Genomic DNA, 16,205 nt, shown 5'->3' with positions numbered 1-16,205 from the left:
AATATCTTAGGCGGGAGCTCTTTATAAATCCAAATCTTTCTTCCAAAAAATTGCAAAGTAGACTTAAAGGATTTCTGCACAATATTATTTCTTATATCTTTATCTGTAAAATAAATCACCACATCTCTAGGCAATTGCCTTTGCTTTGCAATCCAGGAGTTTATTCTATAAACTCTATCGATCCTACAAAGTACCTCCTCAGGTTGAACCTTTAAAATCCCAGCCAGAACTTCAGAAGATATTTTTCTTAAATCCTCTCTGTTATTTTCATGTAATCCTCTCAGTCTAATCGCATATTCAGTAAAATTATATTGCATCAATAAAACTTCCTTTTCAATACATTGCTGTATATTTTCTACATTACAATCAGCTTCCATTTCAGGTTTTTCTTCTAAACTATTGTCTTGAATATTTATCAAATCATTCTCAATTTTTTCTATTTTATTTTCCAAATTGTCTTCAATTTCCTCCACTTTGGATTCTAATAGATTAGTATTTGTATCCAGCCTGATCATAAATTCTGAGAAACCATTAGCCATTTTTAAAATCTTTCGATGCAAAATATCAAACTTTAATTGCACCAATTCTTTAGTTTCCTGCTTAAATTTCTCAAAGTTCTGATTCATAATCTCATCCCTTCTTACAATCTCCTCCAAAAGAAATTCAATTATATTAAAATCAGTTTTCTGAGACTGTAAGTTAAGAACTTGTTCATATAATTTGTGGATGGGGGAATCCCCCCCCCCCGCTTGTTTGTCCAGCTTTATAAGCCTAAACGCCATATTTCCACACAGGCAAACTTTTTAGAAAAGAAAAAAAAACCCAAGCCTCTTTCCAAACAGGATCAGTATCAAATCAAATCTCCAGGAAGGAGAAAACACAAAAGTGTAGCTTTTTCTTCAAATGTAGCCAGGAGCATTTATTCCGCTACTTTGTGGCTTAATAAGAAACGGAAGGACTTTCCCTTTTCAGCTTCTCTGCTCCAGTTTCGGCAGTCGCCATTTTAAAAGACCTTTTTTACTTTATTGAATATCCTTTGCAAAATAAGTATTAATACTTGCAATTTAGGGTCCAGGTCCAGATCCAGATCTCATCCTCTTTGATTAATCTGTTAGTTATCTTGGAAAGCTTGTCTTCGTAGCCTTGCTCTGCAAAAGGCAGAGGTCTCCCAACGCCCGGAGCAAACGGCGAGTGCTATAGGGAGCGTCATCCGCTCGCCCCCAGGAGTAAAAAAAAAAACTCTGGGGGCTACGGAGAGCTCTACCTACACTCACCTGCTCTGTCTCACATTTCCTCCTGGAAATGGAGTTTTTCGAGCCGCCTTTCCACTGTACAGGCGGCTCTTTACAGGCGAAGGGGCTGGCGGTCCCGAGGGACCGTCTGGTGGCTACGAAGAGCAAACCGGAAGAGCATTCAGTTTCTTCTTGATCACTACCTTGTGCCGACATCATTTGCATGGTCCTCATGGTAGGGCAGGCACCTTGACCAGTTTGCAGACTCCACCTAATGTAAGGACCTGTCTCAGCTACCTTCTCAAGGAAGTAAAACTCTTGAAGAAGTTTGTATTTCAAAAGGAACTTTTACTGAGAGTGTGATTGCAGAGAAGTCAGGCAGAGTCTGAATTTGCACACGAAGCATTAGGCTAACTATCCCCTTCAACCTCCACCCCACCCCAATGTCCCTGTCCATCCAAAGCCAATGAAATGCCACAAAAGTGTTTTGAAAAACTCCAAGACATGATGGTGAAAAGAGGTTGTCTTTGGGGTGCTGTGACCTTGAATACCAGGCTGGAATCGGCTGAGAAAGAGCCGGTGCAGATGGGCTGATGTTCCTCCCCAAGCTCCCAAGCAGTTACAGCAAAAGCGAAAGCATCAAAACATTCCCCCACTAAGCCTCCTTCCCCGCTTCAGATGGCACATTCCAACAGAGACCTGACATTGCCTGGAGAGCTCAGAGACATGATTATTGCAAGGCACAGATCTGGGAAAGGTACAATAAAATTTCTGCTGAACTGAAAGTTCCTAAAAGCACAGTGGCCTCCATAATTCTCAAACGGAAGAAGTTTGGCGCAACCAGGACTCTTCCCAGAAATGGTCGTCCTGTCAAACTGAGCAATCGGGGGAGGAGGGTCTTAGTAAGAGAGGTAATCAAGACCCCAATGATCACTCTGACTGAGCTTCAGTGATCCTGTGTGGAGATGGGGCAGAGTTTCAGAAGGACAATCATCACAGTAGCCCTCCATCAATCTGGGCTTTATGGCACAGTGGCTAGATGGAAGCCTCTCCTCAGTACAAAACACATGAAAGCTGGCTTAGAGTTCGTTCCTCACAGTTGGAGAGTCCTTCAGGTGCTTTTTTGAGAACTCCAAGTGGGCTTTTAAGACCATTGGGGTCTTGCTTACCTCTCTTACTATGGTTCTTCTCCTCCGATAACTAGGTTTGATGGAGCCACTCCATCTTGGAAGAGTCCTGGTTGCACCAAACTTCTTCTATTTGAGAATTATGGAGGCCACTGTGCTCTTAGGAACTTTCAGTGCAGCAGAAATTTTACTGTAGCTTTCCCAGATCTGTGCCTTGCAATAATCCTGTATGTGAGTTCTGCAGGCAGATTTTTTGACCTCATGGCTTTTGGTCTGCTACAGTATGCATTGTCAGCTGTGAGGATTGTGTGTACCTTTCGAAGTCATGTCCAATCAATTTAATTTACCACAGGCCAACTCCATTCAAGGTGTAGAAATATGTCAGCAATGATCAAGAGAAATGAGAAGCACCAGAACTAAATTTCATGTGTTGTTGTCAAGGGTCTGAATACTTATGCCAATGTGATATTTCAGTTTTTTCTTTTCAATAAATTTATAGATATTTCTAAAATTCTGTTTTCACTTTGTCATTATGGGGTACAATGTAAATTAATGAGAAAAAAATGAATTTCAACAACTGTAGAATCAGACTGCAGCATAACAAAATTGACAAACGTGAAGGGGATCTGAAAAATTTTCTGAATACATTGTATAAATAAATGAATTTTATATTTAGGTTATACTGAAAGAAAAATAGATAAAATAGCTACAGATTACTATCAAAAATTGGGATTTACAATTAGCTTGGATTGTAAAAAATACTTGGGATGCTATTTTGCCTAAAATACACTGAAATATGTCTGAATGTATAGATGAGACTGCACTGCATATAAATTGTTGATTAAAACTGCCTTTGAGTCACAAGATTAATGTAGTCAAGTTAACTTGTAGACTGATGCATTTCAAGAGGAATTCCAATGCTAATTCGGTATGTTGCACAGATTGATAAAATCAAAGAAAAGATCCCTTGATTTCCAAAAGCAATAAGATTGCTTTATGAGAATGGTGGGTTTAATTTACCAGATCTTCAAGTTCATCACTGAATTTATATTCTAACCTCTTATGTAGAATTAAAAAATTTTTGATTATTATTCCTTTTGGGCTTGTTTAGAGAATCAATTTGTGATTCCTCTGAAATCATTTCAAGACCCAGTAGGGTCCGACATAAAAGATTAAAATTGCAAATATTAACATAGGATCATTAATTATTGTAATTTCTCTTAAATACTTAACATTGAAAGATAAATTCTATTAGAAAAAATTGGATTTAATTAATACAATTCTTCCATTTCTAGTAACTTACCAAACGTACATGAGTACTCCATCTTGCACTGCGTTTTATCGCTCCTATTACTGTATTGATTTCACCTTGTACAGTGTAAATATTCTTATCTACAATCCTGGTAGTCCTAAAACAGAGACATCAAGTTACTATTCCACCAAAAAAAGCATATTCCCCACATCTGATCAAATAATTAGAAAATAAATGCCCCAAAGTAATTTTTTTTTAAAGAGACAGAAGACATTTTTAGGGAACGTAGCAATGATCTGAATTGCACCAGAGCAGTCTACTTTATATACTCTAATTGATAGTTATTTGTTTCTGAACACTGAGTTTGCAAACTCATAAAAACTATAAAAAGAGTTCCTTTCATACCTCAACACTGGTGTATAGGAGTACAAAAATGGGCTGCATGAAGTCCAAAAAAGGTTAGTTATGCCCTATTACACTTCCTCACCTTCTCAGCTGTATCTCCCCTTCAATGCACCGCTAGATTTCTCACTAAATAGTCAGTTCAGAAATACTGCTATACTGTCTTTTTTCCTATCTGATCTCAAATAGTATATATCACCCTGCTTTCCCTAATGCATTTCATGCTACTTCTTGTCTTTATTTTTCATTCATGCCCCAATTTTTTACCCTGCCTTTTGCTTTACTACTGCTTCTCTTTCTCCTCCAATCCCACTTTCCACAAACATCCCTGTATTCTTCTTAGCACATTTTGCCAGCACTACTATTTATGTCTTTAACTTTTTTTTAAATCAATGCTTTTTTCCTTAATTTTATTAAGGATTATATTATACAAGTAAAACATACACATCTACAGTACAAAATAGATAAAAATCAGAAAATGGAAAAAAGAAAAAGATAAAAAAGTAAAAATAAAAGAAACTTCCCCCTTCATCCCGAGCAAGTATAATCAATATTAAAAACTTACTGTATCATTATCTCTTAAAATACAACCAAACATCTCTTTATTCTAGATCTTTAAAAAATACTGCAGAGCTTTTCTTGATGTTAAAGGTAGTTCTCAACTTATAATGGCAACTAGGACCAGAATTTTCATTGCTAACCAATAGTCATAAAGCATGACAACATCACTTAGTGACGGCAATCCCTGTAGTCCTGGTAACCATTGTTAACTGAATCCCATAGTCATTAGGAAGGCAACTTTCTGCCAGCTTCTCACAACAAACGTCAATGGGGAAGCCACTAGGAAGTTGTATGTCCCAGGCTTACAGGCATGAATTAATTAGGGCATCTTTCGGAAACTTGACATGGCTGCTGTCATGTAGGGAGGAGGGTTAGAAAGAGCACTCAAGAGGCACTGTGCAGGGGGTATGTGAGAGGCGCCATACAGGGCAGAGATAGTCCGGAGGGCAGGGCAGGAGAGGTGCGCAGGACTCAGCATGGGTCACGGAGGGTTGAAAGAGTGACCAAAAGGTATCAGACAAATTTGAAAGGATGCACAACAGTGCACAAGAGATGCTATGCAGGTCAGGGAGGGTGTCCGGGGGCACAATGCAGGTCAGGTGGATAGGACTGTGTGGGTGGCCAGCACAAGTGCAGAGGGGCTGTTTTATTACATTATAAACCAGTCAGAATCATCATATTCTCTCCCTAGAACACTTAAGACTGCTAACAGACTAAATACATATATGCTATATAGAACTAGAAACCAATTAAAAATACATGACCAGTAGATATGTCACAAATAATGCATTAGATGCATCTGCAAATATTTAATTTGCTAGTATCATCTCTTGAAAACCAGCATCATCCAAGTATCAAGAAATACTCTGAAACTGTAGACACACTCTTTCATGAGACCATAAACGAAAGAGTGACTCTGAATATACAAGAACATAAGCTATCTGGTAGAAAACGTTGCTTAGATACATTCAGAACTGCACTCCCATTAAGTTAATCCACTTGAAGTACCTAGGATTTGATCTTGTGGATTTAATTTCAGATGAGTCTGAGTCTGTGACATCTAAGTCCCTGGGGTCAAAGGCAACGAAGGGCGTTGACCTCCTCTAACCCATGCGCTGGGAACCTGGAGAAGAAGAAAGGCAGTTCACTGTTGCCAGTCTATGATCGGCTGACGGAATCAAACTGCAATCTTCTTGAACAATTCTGGCAGCAGGCACCACTCCAAATGGACTATGGTGGCCCTGCTCAGCCAATCTGCCTGTACATTGTTCGAGCCCAAAATGTGCTCCGTTTTGATGGAAATTAAGTGCTTCTCCACCCAGCAACAGAGGAGCCTCGCTTCCTCCATCAGTGGATTGCGTGCCCCCTTGTCGGTTTACGTGAGCCTTGGCGGCTACATTGTCATTCAACAGGAGCACGTGATGACCTGCAATCCGGGCCTTGAATTTCCTGAGAGCCAAACATGCTGCCCTCAGTTCTAGCCAATTTATGCTCCGACATGACTCTGTCCTTGACCAAGTCCCCTGTGCCACTACGTTTTGGCAATGGGCACCCCAGCCCTCTAGACTGGCGTCTGTTGTGACCAGCAGACGATCTTGGTCCCTGAAATAACAACCCTTTTCCATGCAACTGGACACCCACCAACGGAAGGATGACAACACATTCCCTGGTACCTGAACTCTGATTGGGGAACTACCCTGGCCCAACCTCTGAAAAGGAACCACTGCAGAGATTGCGCATGGAGCCTTGCCCAAGGTACTACATTTATACAAGAAATCATCTTGCCTAATAGAGTTGAGAGTAAGTCTAGTGACATTGCTCTGTTGGATCGAATCTGCGCTATCAGATACCTGATGCTCTGCAATCTCTCTGGGGACAAGAACACTTGACCATCTAGGGTATCCATTATCGCCCCCCGGTGTAAAAGGCGATTCGTCGGCGTGAGATGGCTCTTCTCCACATTGATGGAGAAGCCATGGGACTGCAGGCAGCTTACTGTACTTTGTAAGTCCCCCTCCGCTCGTGCATAAGATGTTGATTGGACCAGGATGTCGTCCAGGTAATCCTGAATCCAGACCGGCCTGGCCCTGAGCGAAGCCCCCAGCGCTGCCAAGATCTTTGTAAACACTCGGGTCGCTGATGCTAGATCGAACGGGAGGGCACAATATTGGATATGTTTGCCATTGTAGCAAAACCTTAGGTACTGTCTGTGTTGTAGTGAAATCGGGATGTGCAAGTACGCCTCCGTTAGGTCGAAAGAAGTCAAGAAGTCTCCCTTTTGTACATTCTCCAAGATCGGTTATAGAGAATGCATCTTGAACCAACGATACCTCAGAAATTTGTTCAGGCCCTTTAAATTCAGAATCGGTCACAACCACCCCCTCCCCCAGGCCTTCTGTATTACAAATAACATGGAATAATACCCACTTCCTTGTTGTTCTATGGGAATGGGCTCCACCGCCCGAATTTCTAGCAAGTACTGGATGGCCGTGTCCATAATGTTTCTCTTGTCCTGTGAAATGGGGCAGCGGACAAAAACCCTTAGGGGGGAGATACAAGAAATTCTAAGGAGAGCCCGGATGTTATGGTCTCCCGGACCCACACATCTGTGGTTGTCTGTTCCCACTGGTCCATGTACAGACCCAGTCGGCCACCAATGGGAGCCCTGTCCCTGAAGTCAGCAGGATCGACGAAAGGGGCAATTGCCTCCTCTGCGAAAAGGCCGCTTATTCATGGGGCGTGTCCTGTATCGGTCTGTGAACCCTTGATCTGTCTGGTGGTACTATGTTGTTTGGTATCCCTGCCCCTGAGCGAACCCTCTCTGGGCACAGTTGAAACTCGATCCCCCATAGGGACGAAAATAAGACCGCCTGAAAGGGATCAAACCACCTAGATAGGGCTGGCAATACTTTTCTTTTGTCCCTAGTCTCTATCAACAGAGGGTCCAAGGACGCCCCAAATAATTTAGACCCTTTAAATGGGGGCGATGCCAGCCTCCATTCCCACTTGGAGTCCGCTTGCCAATTTCTGAGCCACAGCAGGTGTCTGGCAGTGACTACAGAGGCAATGGAACGCACCCCAAACCTGGCGGAAGTCAGTGTGGCTGTCAGGTTTCGATGCTATCTCAAAATAAATGAACTTCCAAACTGCCAATCTTTAAGGAAATTTTCTCTTTATTCGAGCACAGCAGTCTGATCCTGACTCTTTCCGCGGTCAGTACTGACTTTTGCCCCCCAATCCCTCCCTTTCCGATCCCCAATTCTCTGCTTCTCATTGGCTATCTTCCAAGTCACTTTCCTGATTCCTTTTTCGTCAGGTCACAGGAATGTCTCCCCCCTCCCCATCTCCGAGGAGACCGAATCTTCAAAGGGATTTAGCAGGCAAAAGTTCAGGCTTCTCCTCCCTTTTCTATGTCAGTTCTGAGAAGCTGACAGTAGCATCTGCAGTGAATTCTACCGCCGCCACTACTTTGTTGAACTCTTTATGAGTTTTGACATCACTGGCCGGCACTCTCTCTTGCATCTACTTTAACCAGAGGAGGGATGCCCTGGTAAAGAAAGAAACCACCATGGCCACCTTTATTCCCCAGGCCACAGCCTGGTGAGTCCTTTGGAATGCAAGCTCAAGTTTTCGATCATCCAGCTTCAACACCTCCTCCGTCTCTGCTAGTGCTGCGGAAGGAGATACTAAGGCTATCACTGGCTCATCAACCTCTGGCACCTGCAGGAGGTTGTTGAGATCAGGGGTCGTGTTGTAAAACTTCTTCTCGTATGAAGTCGTGTTAGGATACGTTCCCAGGGAAGCCCACTGTCTCTGGATCATATCAAAAAATAATGGGGGTGCCGGAATGGCTTCCGTTTCCGTGGCTGGCTCTGAAAAGAACAAGTCAGCCAGATCCTGTTCTGCCATAGACCTTTCTGGCCTAGCGGTACCGGTGCCTAACTTCGTTGAGGCCTTCGCTTTAAATAGTAAGGCCTTGAACAAGTGAGGGCGGAACAACCCTTTAAAAACAGGTTGGTCCAGAAACAAGCCCTCCTCGTCCGACAGCTCCTGGTCTAGCTGCCCTTCGTCTAAAGACTGAGAGTCATCGGTCTCAGAAGGTGAGGCCGAAGAGGAATCGCTCTGCTGAGACAGCAGTTCCCTCTGGCTTAAAATGTGCTGGAAGGTACCCTGAACGGGTGCCTCAGCCCTCATTGATGACCGTCTATGCTAGTATCTGCCGGCTTCAAAGCCGTGCATCACCGCCTCCAAGATCCATTTCTGGACCATATCCAGCATATATGCGACCCCACCCCCGGATTGGTGTTCCACCGTCTCTGTCGGGATAATAGAGACAGCAGGTGAAACTCTGGTGCCTTTGTACATCTCAGCCCCCAAGGGCAGTGGAGATAACAATCGTGAGGCTCTAAAACTAGTGGAAGGGCCTGTGTTGTGGCCCGCCAGCGGCCTGAGCGGATCGTGGCTGATCCCGACGAGGAGGCTGGTGTGGTGTCGCGCCAGCAGCCTGCGCAGCCGGTGCTCGCATCGGACAGCAAGGAGGCTGAAGAGGATGTGGTGCCAGAGGCAGAGACTCAGCCTGGGCCTTCAGAACCAGAAAAGGCAGGAGTGGCTACTCAGGAGGAGAAGGTCTCCTCGAGAGTAAGGATTGAGGATAATTGGCCACTCCCTTAGCCTATTTAAGTCACACACCATTAGTAAGTTTCTTGCTAGAAACAACTTGTAATTATCAACAGAGCATTTTTGGAAAAGTCTTATCTTGCTTTCTGGGCTGGTTGCCAACCTTTGCCGGACTTTGGTTTATTCTTGCTACTTAATAAATTTGATAAGGACCGTTGGTGTATGTCTATATCCTTGGGAATCCGGAGCTGGGGCAGAACAGCCTGGCTCCACCAACAAATCCAGATCCAATGCCGGTTCTGCCACCTGCTGTACAGGTCCTGCTCTGTTCTCTGCTTCGTGGGAACAGAGGTGCTTGCGCTTCTTGGCCGCTTTAACACCCCACCCTATCTGCTTCTCTAAGGCCTTCTCGAGTCGTTTTTCTGCTTTCTCCTGAGCCTTAGAGGTTTTCTGATAGATATGGCCTTGGCCCTTATCTTAGCCGCAGCCTCCATGCTGCCACTCTTTGCTCTCTGATGCCAGTGTCTGGAGCCTTGCCCCTTTGCCCCATGGGAGTGGGATCCTTCCCCCAGCTCCATAGGGCCATTAAATGACATCTCAGACACCAGTTCAATGTGAGTCTACAATTCTTTAGGCCCAACTGGCAGTAAAGCTGCCAACTGAACTTTGCAGTCAAAAGAAGGGCTGTCCAGCAATAATACTGCAATTGCGTACATCACAGCAGGGCTCAATGAGGAAAGCAACCACAGGACTCTTGGTACTGTCACAAGGATCAGACCATCGGGCACTCACCAATCCCTGGTTCTGTTGTGACAGAGCCATACCCGCAAGCCGCTGCAGCAGCAAAACGGCCCTAAGCGGGTGAAATTGACAATTGCCAGTCTGAACCAGCCAGTCTCTTGTCTACCATATATCCTGGCTGGGGCTTTCAGGCTCCTGAGCAGGCTCGGGCTGCTGTCCTTCACGCTCCTAAATTTTCACCCCCGCCTCACAAGAGGTAAACTTCTGAGGTTTTGGATGCCAATTGGAGACAACTTCGTAGAACAGGGTCAGTCACTCTGTCTCCCTAATCTGGAGCAATGCCCAAGGACTGGGAACCAGGCCCTTCTGCCAGCCGTTATTGAAATTTATGGCTGCGAAACGTTAAGATGGTCTGACAAAATGGCCGTCACCGCTGCCAACGGCTCTGGCAGCTGTTTCATGTTGAAAAACTGTTACCACTTAAGCCGCAGATAAACTGGGCCTTTTGTGCGTCCCAGTGCATGTAAAACCCTTAAAAAGGGCTTCCACGGCCACCTGACCGGCGCCTGCAATCGCCCCCACACCTCTACTTAGCTTCTCTGCGGCTGTCGGGGGGTGCTGGGTTCAATCCTCCGCTGTCCCAGCGCTCTGGCTCGATCCGCCGTCCAGCTGAAGCAATTTGGCACACAAAATGGCGGCATGCCTGTCAGCATCCTCCTAAATGGCTCCGACAGCTCTGCCTGCTCCTTCAGCTGCTGTGCACTGATCATCAGCGCGAAAAAACCAAACACTGCAGCGACTTCGAGCCCCGGGATCTCTACGGGGCCTTGAAATGCTGACAAGTCCTTTCTATCTACCAACTCTGATATCCAAAGGAAGACTTTCAAACATGTCTAAACTAGCTCGAGACTGAGTTGAAACTGGGAGAGGCACCAGAAGGGGCGTTTCTTCAAACTACAACCCAGTCTGTAGAGCTAGAAGACAAAGTGAATCCCATGCCTGGAGTCTCGAGTCCCCTATCAGGAAAAGACGGATAGCTACATAATATTTCTTAATATGGGAATTGTTTTATTAGACATATTATTTTATTAATTGTTTTATTAAATTTTTAATAAATATTAATTTTATTAATTGCTTTATTAAAACATACAATGAATGGTCACAAGTACTTGGCATGGCTAGTCTAGTGAAGAGAAGGACCAGGGGAGACATGATAGCAGCGTTCCAATATTTGAAGGGCTACCACAGAGAGGAAGGGGTCAAGCTATTTTCCAAAGCACCAGAAGGTCAGACAAGGAATAATGGATGGAAATTGATCAAGAAGAGATTCAACCTAGAAATATGGAGAAATTTTCTGACAGTGAGAATAATCAACCAATTGAACAGCTTGCCTTCGGAAGTTGTGGAAGCTTCGTCACTGGAAGCTTTCAAGAAGAGACGGGACTGCCATTTGTCAAAAATAGTAGGGCCTCCTGCTTGGGCGGAGGGTTGTACTAGAAGATCTATAACCATGATGGTGAACCTATGGCACGTGTGCCACAGGTGGCACACAGCACCCTCTCTGTGGGTACGTGAGCCATTGCCCCAGTTCAGCTGTGCGACACATGTGCGCACGCCTCCCACCGACTAGGTGGTTGTTGGGTCTCTGCCGTGCATATGCAGGGGGCGGGACACATGCAGAGGGCATGGGGCGCATGCACACGGGAGGGCGTGTGCGGGGGGACTTATGATTCTTGCCTGAATATCTGATTGTTGCTTACAACTGTGGGAGCACTACAACTCCCTTCCCCACACCATGGACTAAGAGGCATCAGCCAGTTAGGCTTCTCAGAAACAAGCCAAAGGCTTGCAAGCTGGAGCCACTTTGTGTGCTCATTCAGGATGGATGAGTGGCTAGGTAGGAAGAAATCACAAGGCCTGTGGGGACCTTAAAATTTTAACATGATGCTTAAGATTTTTGCTTAAGCATCAAACTGATAGGATTGTAATGAGAAAAAGTTCTAGATAAAATTTCCATCCTAGAGATCTTATTTGGAAGATTCTTAGAAATTCATATTATATCAATTCTTGAAAAAGATACAAGACATTCTGAAAAATAAGTGTATTCTCTGGAGTACCATACCTCTTTCTCCAAATATCCACAAGATAGATTGTCCAACATATTAAAAAGACTTTGGTAATTTGTCTTAAGTTTAATTTATCTAACTGAAGTTTTATCAAATTGTGGAACTACTCTATTCCAATACCCCATCATGCACCAGTTCTCATATAAAAAATAATCAATTGGTCCATAAGATGATTAAAGAACTTCATTTTATGCTCATTTGGAACATAAACAGCAACAATTATATAATAATTATAAATTTAATCTGTTGCATTTCAACCTCAATTGTAACATTTTATCTACTGAGTTCATCAGTAAATAATAATTTCAGTTTTAATTGTGGATTAATGTACAAAATTACTCTATTAATCTTTTAAGCCTATTGATATAAATTCTTCGCTCATAGTTTTATAGATCAAACACTTCACATCTTTATGAAGTATTCTCAGTACAGGGACTATTCTATTTCAAATTACATAGGTCATTCTAGTTACTAAATTTATCTCAGTAATATCATGAAATGGAATTTTTACTAAAATAATTGGCTAGTTCTAGTTTTGCACAAGTAAAATATAAATAAAATGATAACATTAGAACTAGAAGAAAATCCTTGAAATAAATAATAAAGCAAAGAATCATAATTAAAAGTAATCCCATTTAAATTATAGCCCTCGATTTTTAAAATCAGCATGTTGTTATAGTATCACACCAACATCAGTACAAGTACTCTATAAAATTTGAGTATTTTTAAGATTTGTATTTGTTAAGAAACTTCTTAATTACTGGGCTACCAAACAAGTGAAGCTTTCGAACCACCTGGTCTACCCAAATATGGGAGGGAGAATCCTGCTTCCCTTTCACCTTTCAGCTTCAATCCAGGAGCCCTCAAGCAGTCACATTCACAACAAACCATTTTATACCAAATTTATATTTTGCTGATAAAGAAATAAAGGGAGACTAGTATAGATCTATTTCAAGCTATTTAGCTCTCATCAACTAGCCATATCTTTACTTGGATTCAAAGTATGGATTGATTGGGCAGGCTAGGTTTATACCAACAAATTGCTGAATTTACTAGTACCATAGTTTTCTGCAGGTTGGAAAATACAAAGAAAAATGCATGTGTCAAGTCTCCAGTAAGCTGAATATATCCATTTTACCTTTTAGAATTCAACTCCTAAACTAAACATAAATCAATAAACTTTTATTAGCATCTGTACATGTTAGCAATATGTCAGCATTGCTAACCCTTACTGAATCCCATTTAGTGGCTCAAATGATATAAAACAACCCATCTACTCATCAGAGAGCAACAAATCTTTTTGTGTAACAGGCCCAACCATGCTATGTGGCCAAAATTGTGGAAACCTTTTGGGGAAAATGTATTTTTGAGGTTTGATGGCTAATAACACCACTTTTTTTTTGAGTAGTACCATAAAATTATATATCAATGGCTTTCCATTCTTGATAATTTAATCAAGAATGTAATGCAACAAAGTTTATTCTATGAAAAGTTATAGCCAAATAACCAGAAAAAGGAAGCACAACTTGCTTAGGTTTATATCAGGTAGCTTTTCTTCATCTGATTGTAGCCAATGAGCATGAGTAGAGCGCCAATCAGATGTCATCTTGTTTTGGCAATGAGCCAATCAGATCACAGTAGGATTCAGTTATTGATGTCATGTATTGTAGCTGAGAGGTTGGTCGCTATCAAGTTGGTTGGGTTTTTTGTGTTCTTTCATTTAGTGAGCTTGTAAAACGTAATAAAATTAAAGTAATGGTGCAAAGAGTTGTCTGGTCACCCAGAAAGTGATGTAAAATAGTATTATTAAGTGAACAAGGCTAGTTATAAAGAAATCAGAAGAAAAATTGGTGGAAACTTAACCAAAGGTAGCATTTCTAAGTTTTTGAAGAGGTATAAGGAGACTCAGTCACTACAAAACCACACCAGTAAAGGCAGGAAAAGGTGCAAGTGATGATAGAAGAATTAAGAGACTGTGCCTACATGACAGAAGAAAATCATCTGGGTGTATAAAAGATGAAATGGTGCAATGCAATGTGAAGTGCAAGGACTGTTCGGTGCAGACTGCAGGAATTTAGCCTAAAATCTAGAATTCCAAGAAAAAAGCCACTTTTATCAACAAAAGTTGAAAACTGGGCTAAAACCCATGTTACCTGGACAGAGGAACAATGGGACAGTGTTATTTGGAGTGATGAGACTAAGATCTCCCTATTTGGTAGTGATGGCATAAAAATACACTTTTCCCATAAGGTTTCCACAATTTTGGCCACTACTGTATGTACCTAAATAAGAATCTGCAATCTCCTATTTGCTAACTTCATACAACCTAAAACAAGCTAAAAAAATTAACAAGAAAACAAAAATTGCATTACATTCTACCTTCCACAAAAAGTAATGAAGACAAGTATTCAAGTATTTAAACAGACAGCACAATTAGTATCTTGACCAATATATAGATCTACACAGAGAGAGAGAGAGAGAGTTCTAAGTATTCCAATTCACGCTATAATCAACCTTTTTCATATCTAACAATTGTTTGAAATAAATCAAGATAGTATATAACTAGATTTGAATGAATAATGGATAGGGCTCATGGTTAGACTCCAAATCTAATTGAATTGAAAAATGCATTAATTTAACACATTGTGCTAAGTCACAACATGGTTCAAAACTAGCCAATACATTTAATTCAGTACGTATTTTTTAAAGCTATTTCCCTATCTGTAATTTATACTGTGTTCTAACATTTTTTTTCAGCAGTCATCCATCACTGAGGCAATATAAACTTTTCTTTGCTATTATTTTAGCAACTCAATAATGGCTAGAATTTAGGTAATTCTATCAGACTTTGGCAGTGGATAGGGAGACATTGTCAATGGATGGAGGAAACTCCACAAAGTTCTGCTTCTGACTCAGGTCCCTAAATCGAAACCCATACCAAAGTATAGAACAGGAAACAGTTGTCAAAAACAACATCACTCCTTCAGACCTCCGTTTAAACCAGACAGTTGATGATCACCTTGCTCCCAATCTGTTTGAACAGAAGTACAGTACGGTACCTCTTTTCCATTTTCCCCCCAGTCTCCCTCCAGATTTTCGCAATTCCCAAGAAATCACTCAGCAAAAAGTAAAGATTTCGCATTCAACAACGGGGGCGGGAGGGGAGAGAGACAGAGGGGAGGGATCACGTTTTACCTCCACGCCACCCAACCTGAAACCCAGGCCTTGTCCAGCGAAACCGCCGGTTTTCAATTAAAAAAAAAAAAAAAAAAAAGGTAGGCCCGCTACCGTTGGGCTGCATTGCCGAGGAATTAGTTCACACAAGGCAGTAAATGATACACTCCGAAGTCCGCCGTACTTCGGGCTATTCGCGATTCGCGGAAGACTCCGTAACCTCGGAGATCTCCAGCTGCCCGACATTCCCGCCCCGTCTCCAGTACTAGAAGTCGGTAGGAAAACAATTCCTCAGGCGGCTGTGCGGAAAACCAGGTTGCTCGGCTTTTGGACTCACCGCCGCTTGTTCGCTGGTAGCAACGCGGCGGCCGGTAAGACAGGCCTAAACCCAACTGGAGCCTCTCTGCGACTGATCGCTCGATCCCGCCCTCCTTCCCTCGCTCACCCTTCCATCCATCCGGCGTCGTTCAAAACGGGGCCGGCTTTGGCGGGCGTCGACAGCCGTCTTGGCATTTCGGGAGCCAGGTCAGCCACAGGCCCGCGTAGCCGAAGAAAAGCGGCCTCGGAACAACAAACACCGGCTCCGCTCTTTTCTCTGACGTGGAAACTGACCACAACCGAACTTGCTGCGTGACGCTACGGGGGAGGGGGGCAATCCAAGTAGCCAATCGAGAATCATCCTGAGATGACAGAAGATCTATTCTCCAATCGAATCAACGAATTACACTGAGGGACAGGCTGAAGTTTTGGTATTCTAAGGAAGACTCTGTAGAAAAACCAATCAAATACGAGATGAGTGAATTGACACGTCATTTACCAATACCTGATACCAAATCCTTGCTTTAGAAAATATCATGACAGTTAAGGTGCGGGGTTGTTTGCGATATGTAATCTAGGTAGCAGTTGTCAACTGTGTGCCGGTTTCAATCGCATTCTTAACTTTAAATTTTCAGCCTCACCGTAAAACAACAGA

General features: G+C 42.7%; 1 protein-coding gene across 1 annotated transcript in view; it reads right to left on the bottom strand.

The window, feature by feature from the left end:
- GBF1 (golgi brefeldin A resistant guanine nucleotide exchange factor 1) overlaps nt 1-15,805 on the bottom strand; it is a 374,794-nt gene extending 358,989 nt beyond the window's left edge. The window contains exons 1-2 of the mRNA XM_070946393.1: nt 15,678-15,805; nt 3,663-3,768 (exon numbers count right to left, since the gene is read on the bottom strand). Coding sequence (XP_070802494.1) covers nt 3,663-3,768; nt 15,678-15,745 — 174 coding nt within the window. The 5' untranslated portion in view covers nt 15,746-15,805. The remainder of the gene's footprint in view (nt 1-3,662; nt 3,769-15,677) is intronic.
- Between the last annotated feature and the right edge of the window lie 400 nt (nt 15,806-16,205).

This window comes from Pituophis catenifer, unplaced genomic scaffold, assembly GCF_029215685.1.
Source record: "Pituophis catenifer annectens isolate HBS135680 unplaced genomic scaffold, rPitCat1.0.hap2 SCAF_6, whole genome shotgun sequence".
Lineage (NCBI taxonomy): Eukaryota > Metazoa > Chordata > Lepidosauria > Squamata > Colubridae > Pituophis > Pituophis catenifer.
Note: the sequence above shows the minus strand (reverse complement) of the source record. Positions and strands in the feature narration are given on the sequence as shown.